This window comes from Salmo salar, chromosome ssa18 (assembly GCF_905237065.1).
Source record: "Salmo salar chromosome ssa18, Ssal_v3.1, whole genome shotgun sequence".
NCBI classification, from domain to species: domain Eukaryota; kingdom Metazoa; phylum Chordata; class Actinopteri; order Salmoniformes; family Salmonidae; genus Salmo; species Salmo salar.
The window spans coordinates 29,160,629-29,166,534 of NC_059459.1; the positions used below are offsets into that span (position 1 = coordinate 29,160,629).

Sequence of the window (5,906 nt, forward strand, 5' to 3'; positions counted from 1 at the left end):
GAGTCTGGTTTAGGGGTGGTTGTTGATTCTGGGGTGAGGGTTGAGTCTGGTTTAGGGGTGGTCGTTGATTCTGGGGTGAGGGGTTGAGTCTGGTTTAGGGGTGGTCGTTGATTCTGGGGTGAGGCTTGAGTCTGGTTTACGGGATATTTCCTCTTTAGGGGTGATGGTTGGGTCTGGTTTTGGGGAAGTTTCTACTTTAGGGTTGACTGCTGGTTCTGGTTTTGGAGAAGTTTCTACTTTAGGGGTGACTGCTGGCACTGGTTTTGGGGAAGTTTCTACTTTAGTGGTGACTGCTAGTTCTGGTTTAGGGGATGTCTCCTCTTTAAGGGTGACAGTTGGCTCTGGTTGCGGGGTTGTTTCTTCTTTAGAAGTGACAGTGGCGTCTGGTTTTTGGGAAATGTCTGCCTTATGGGTGACGGCTGGTTCTGATTTTGGGGAAGTTTCTTCTTTAGGGGTGACTGCTGATTCAGGTTTAGGGGAAGTTTCTTCTTTAGGGGTGACTGCTGGTTCTGGTTTTGGGGAAGATTCTACTTTAGGGGTGACTGCTAGTTCTAGTTTCGGGGAAGTTTCTACTTTAGGGGTTATTGCTGGTTCTGGTTTTGGGGAAGTTTCTTCTTTAGGGGTGACTACAACTTCTGGTTTTGGGTAAGTTTCTTCTTTAGGGGTGACTGCTAGTTCTGGTTTTGAGAAAGTTTCTTCTTTAGGGGTGACTGCTAGATCTGGTTTTGGGGAAGTTTCTAAATTAATGGTGACTGCTGGTTCTGGTTTTGGGGAAGTTTCTTCTTTAGGGGTGACTGCAACTTCTGGTTTTGAGTAAGTTTCTTCTTTAGGGGTGACTGCTGGTTCTGGTTTTGAGTAAGTTTCTTCTTTAGGGGTGACTGCTGGTTCTGGTTTTGAGAAAGTTTCTTCTTTAGGGGTGACTGCTAGATCTGGTTTTGGGGAAGTTTCTAAATTAATGGTGACTGCTGGTTCTGGTTTTGGGGAAGTTTCTTCTTTAGTGGTGACTGCTGGTTCTGGTTTTGGGGAAGTTTCTTCTTTAGTGGTGACTGCTAGTTCTGGTATAGGGGATGTCTCCTCTTTAGGGGCGACAGTGGGGAACGGTTTAGGGGATGTTTCTTCTTTAGGGGTTACAGTGGGGTACGGTTTAGGGGATGGCTCCTCTTTAGGGTTGACGGTTGGCTCCTTTCGTGGGGATGTCTCCTCTTTAGGGTTGACAGTGGAGAACTTTTTAGGGGATGTCTCCTCTTTAGGAGTGACAGTGGGGTCTGGTTTTTGGGAATTTTCTGCTTTGTGGGTGACTGCTGGTTCTGATTTTGGGGAAGTTTCTTCTTTAGGGGTGACTGCTAGTTCTGATTTTGGGTAAGTTTCTTCTTTAGGGGTGACTGCTGGTTCTGGTTTTGAGAAAGTTTCTTCTTTAGGGGTGATGGTTGAGTCTGGTTTTGGGGAAGTTTCTTCTATAGGGGTGACTGCTGGTTCTGGTATTGCGGAAGTTTCTTCTTTAAGGGTGACAGTGAGGTCCGGTGTAGGGGATGTCTCCTCTTTAGGGGTGACGGTTGGCTCCTGTTGTGGGGATGTCTCCTCTTTAGGGTTGACCGTGGGGTACGGTTTAGGGCACGTCTCCTCTTTAGGAGTGACAGTTGGCTCTGGTTTTGGAGAAGTTTCTACTTTAGTGGTGACTGCTAGTTCTGGTTTTGGGGAAGTTTCTCCTTTAGGGGTGACTGCTGGTTCTGGCTTTGGGGAAGTTTCTTCTTTAGGGGTGGGGGTTAAGTCTGGTTTTGGGGAAGTTTCTTCTTTAGGGGTGACTGCTAGATCTGGTTTTGGGGAAGTTTCTTCTTTAGGGCTGACTGCTAGTTCTGGTTTTGGGGAAGTTTCTTCTTCAGGGGTGAATGCTTGATCTGGTTTCAGGGAAGTTTCTAATTTAGCGGTGACTGCTGGTTCTGGTTTTGGGGAAGATTCTTCTTTAGGGGTGACTGCTAGTTCTGGTTTTGGGTAAGTTTCTTCTTTAGGGGAGACAACTAGATCTGGTTTTGGGGAAGTTTCTAATTTAGCGGTGACTGCTGGTTCTGGGGTAGTTTCTTCTTTAGTGGTGACTGCTGGTTTTGGTTTTGGGGAAGTTTCTTCTTTAGTGGTGACTGCTAGTTCTGGATTTGAGGAAGATTCTACTTTTGGGGTGACTGCTAGTTCTAGTTTTGGGGAAGTTTCTACTTTAGGGGTGACTGCTGGTTCTGGTTTTGGGGAAGTTTCTTCTTTAAGGGTGACTGCTAGTTCTGGTTTTGAAAAAGTGTCTTCTTTAGGGGTGACTGCTAGATCTGGTTTTGGGGAAGTTTCTAATTTAGCGGTGACAGCTGGTTCTGGTTTTGGGGAAGTTTCTAATTTAGTGGTGACTGCTGGTTCTGGTTTTGGGAAAGTTTCTGCTTTAGTGGTGACAGGTTTGTCCGGTTTAGGGGATGTCTCTTCTTTAGGGGTGACGGTTGGCTCCTGTTGTGGGGTTGTCTCCTCTTTAGCGGTGACAGTTTGGTCTGGTTTTGTGGTTGTTTCATCTTCAGGGGTGACTGCTTGTTCTGGTTTAGGGGATGTGTCCTCTTTAAGGGTAACATTAGGGTCCGGTTTAGGGGATGTCTCTTCTTGTATTGTCACAGCACTCTCTGCCTCTTGAGGTTGGTCTGACTCTCTGTGCTCTTTCTGATCAGGTTTCTGCTCCAGTGTTGGGGCACTCTGCTCTGTCAGATCTACCTTTTCTCTCTCTTTGATGGGACTTTCTTTTGGGCTATCTTGTTGTTGCTCTGTTGGGGCACTCTCCTCTTTCAGATCTACCTCCTTCTTCTCCTTTAAAGGGCTTTGTTTTTTTCTCTCCTCTGACACCTTTTTGGGTTCTTTGGAGATGTCCTCTGTGGGGACCTGTAGTTCACCCTTTACTGAACTTCCTGTTTTGCTATCCTCTGACTCTGAAGTTTTGGGTTCTGTTGAGGTGTCACCATTCATGGGAACCTCTGGTTGGGATTCGCCATGTTTTGGGGTGTCATCTTTTTCTAATGGCTCCTTTATCTCGCTGTCTAGCTTCCCTGTTTTGTCCAGTTTTTCCTTTTCCCTCACTGGGCCTCAGCTGATTTGACTTCACTTTGTGTATTTTCACCTCTGTCAATGTCCTCTGTCTTTTTGATTGCATCTGGCTCACCCCCCTTTTCCTCCTCTCTTTCATCATCTTCCTCCTCTCCATTTTCTCCCTCGCTTGGGCTAACTCCATCTCCATTTACCTCGACCTCTGCTGATGTTACCATCTGCTGTCTCTTAGACTCTTCCTCCTGTTCACCCTCTTCCTCTGGGTCGTCCACTTCAACATCCACTTTACCTCTATATTTCTCTTTCTCTTCATCCATCTCTTCCCCACTCCTCCTCTCAGCTTTGTCACTCTCTTCTCCCTGCTTCTGTCTCAACTCGTCTCCCTCTCCCCCGTCCGTCTCCTCGGAGCCTGTCTCCTCGATCTCGGACATCTCCATGTCTCTGGTGGTCTCAGTAATGATCTCCTCAACAAACTTGTACTGGGGCTCAGACCTGCGTGTGGGCCCTCCCTGCCGGGCCAGGTAAGGCAGGGTGTAGACGGGGGACTGGCGGTAGATGCAGGGCATTGAGATGTGGGTGTCAGAGATGGTGTACAGACGGGACTCCTCACCCTCCAGGAGTTTCCTATAGGGAGGCAGAGAGATGTGTTACTACCGTCATGACTATAATATGGATATGTCCCAATGTGTTAGCCTCATAAATGCCAGACTGATCACCATGTCAGCTCGTGAGAACAGTGTGTGTGGATATGTCTGAATATCCATATTATGATTATAGTGTCATCTGTGTTGTGATATGGTCTATGTTCATTTGATGTTAAACATGACATCAAACTATTTCAATTAAATGTCTACTGTTTCATTTCTTCACTATTGACTGTGTTTTGTAATAATCTTTCACCATCTCTATGACACTTTGCACAGTTTTGTTCCAACATAGCACTAAGTTGAATCAGATGTGTTAGCGCTGGGCTAGAATAAAATGTCCACACATCGGTTATCCTCAGAAATAGATCCAGGAACACATAAACTATATGGTATTTTCCTCAGTCAATGATTTTATATATGGGAGAGATGGAGTTGATGTCCCTTACCTGTAAGAGAGAATCTCCACATCCAAAGCCATTTTGACATTCAGCAGGTCCTTGTACTCTCTCAGGTAGCCAGACATGTCTAGTTTAGCATTGGTCACCTCATTCTCCAGCTGCCTGATAGTGTCCTGGACAGAAAAGCACACAAGTAGTGTCAATAATAGGGTCAACCAGCCACTTTGGTTGGTATGACAACAAGGAGAAATTAAGGGGAGAAATAGTGTTCTACCCCTATAGGCCTATATGAGGAAATTATATTCCAATAATGATACAGTTCACATGGGGCCTATATTTGTGGCCTACACCTACAACATAGCCCTGAATACAAATATGAATCATAAAAATGTGTTTGTTTACTTACAATTGTTAGAGGTACAAAATAAACCACAGTCTACCTGGTAATGAATCATTTCCGCATAGTGACGCTCCTCCAGGTCTTGCAGTTGTTTTTCCAGGGCCTCTCTGATTCCTTTCCCACATTCCAGTTCAATTGTTTTCCCCTGCAGGCGCCTTCTATTCTCCTGGATCTCCTGCTGGGTCGCCTTCAACGCCTCTCTGTTGCTCTCTGCCGCTTTGGTTAACTTTGCGAACTGGACACGGAAGCCCTCCTCGGCCTGCTGAATGTTGGAGTGACCTTCTAACTGCACACGGATGTCCCGGAGAGCCTCTGTGATGTCAGGTTTGCCAAAGTCATGCGCCTTGACCGTTACTTGAGCCTCTTGGATCTGGGCCACCATTTCTGATATCTCGTCCTCATGGTTCTTCTTCAGGAAGTGGATCTCGTCCACCAGAGACTGCGCTTTCTTGTCCAACTGAAGTTTGGCGAGGTATGCATCGTTGGCGTCCTTTTTCAGCACAAGGATGCCGTTCTCTGCATCCGAGCGGTCACGTGCCTCCTGCTCGTACTTGTCTCTCAAGGTGAGGAAATCTTCCTCCAGGTTCTGATGCTCTATCTCGATTTGACGCTTCTGAAGGGTGATGTCATGAACTAGGTTCCTCAGGTCCATAAGTTCCAGCTCGTGCTCCTGGGCCAGAGACGCAGGGGACTGTGCCTTTAGTTTGATTTCCTCGATTTCCCTCTCAAACAATTCATTTTGATGCTCCAATTGACGCACCTTCTCTATGAATCCGGCGAAACGGTCGTTCAGTCTATGGAGCAGTTCTTTCTCATTCATTTTCGTCAACACCCCGGTAAATGGGTCTGAAAAATTTAAACGGCTCTCCGATGATCTCGGAACGGATCCGAATTCACTCTTCAGCGTCGTCGCATATCCTCTGTTCATGTATGCGGTAGTCGACTCAAAGCCAACGGTCCTGGATGCAGAGGGGGATCCGGTCAGTTTGGGTTGATAGCAGCAATACTCAGCTTGAGCTCCCCTATGCGGAGAACCCGAATGATAGTCCATTCTGTGGCTCATATTGCCTCAGTATACTAAGCTGTGTTGGTGTGCAGGCTAAGCAACCTTTTATACCCGCTCTGTCTGCTCGCGCTGCAGAATGGAACTGTCCATAGTGCTGAAAATGTATAGAATCAGCTGTAGGCTTGACTGTCTGCCAATGCGTGCTTCCTCACCTGTGTTCTCTCTCTCTCCGTCTCTCTCTCTCCCTCATCGTTTTGTCTCAGACTGCATTGATGCAAAATTACAAGTCATATGTCTTCAATACATTGTCAGGGTTTCAGACTATTGTTTAATCCATAGCTTTCCTTGTTATATTTTTATATATATATATATATATTATAGAAAGGGGTTGCAGA

At 46.3% G+C, this 5,906-nt stretch overlaps 1 protein-coding gene across 1 annotated transcript; it reads right to left on the reverse strand.

Annotated features, from left to right (window-relative positions):
• Positions 1–3,089: 3,089 nt before the first annotated feature.
• LOC106600083 (neurofilament medium polypeptide-like) lies at positions 3,090–5,568 on the reverse strand. The gene is made up of 3 exons (XM_045701760.1): positions 4,546–5,568; positions 4,154–4,278; positions 3,090–3,684 (listed from the first exon to the last, which is right to left on the reverse strand). Exons 1-3 carry the CDS (start codon positions 5,566–5,568, stop codon positions 3,090–3,092), a joined length of 1,743 nt encoding a protein of 580 aa, XP_045557716.1.
• Between the last annotated feature and the right edge of the window lie 338 nt (positions 5,569–5,906).

Bases quoted from the DNA above. Each gene is read 5' to 3' on its own strand.
- LOC106600083 (XM_045701760.1), bottom strand. From the start codon at position 5,568: ATGAGCCACAGAATGGACTATCATTCGGGTTCTCCGCATAGGGGAGCT. The intron at 4,279-4,545 runs GTAGACTGTGGT...TTTTCTGTCCAG, and splicing joins CGGAAATGATTCATTACCAG to GACACTATCAGGCAGCTGGA. The intron at 3,685-4,153 runs GTAAGGGACATC...GCCTCCCTATAG, and splicing joins GTGGAGATTCTCTCTTACAG to GAAACTCCTGGAGGGTGAGG.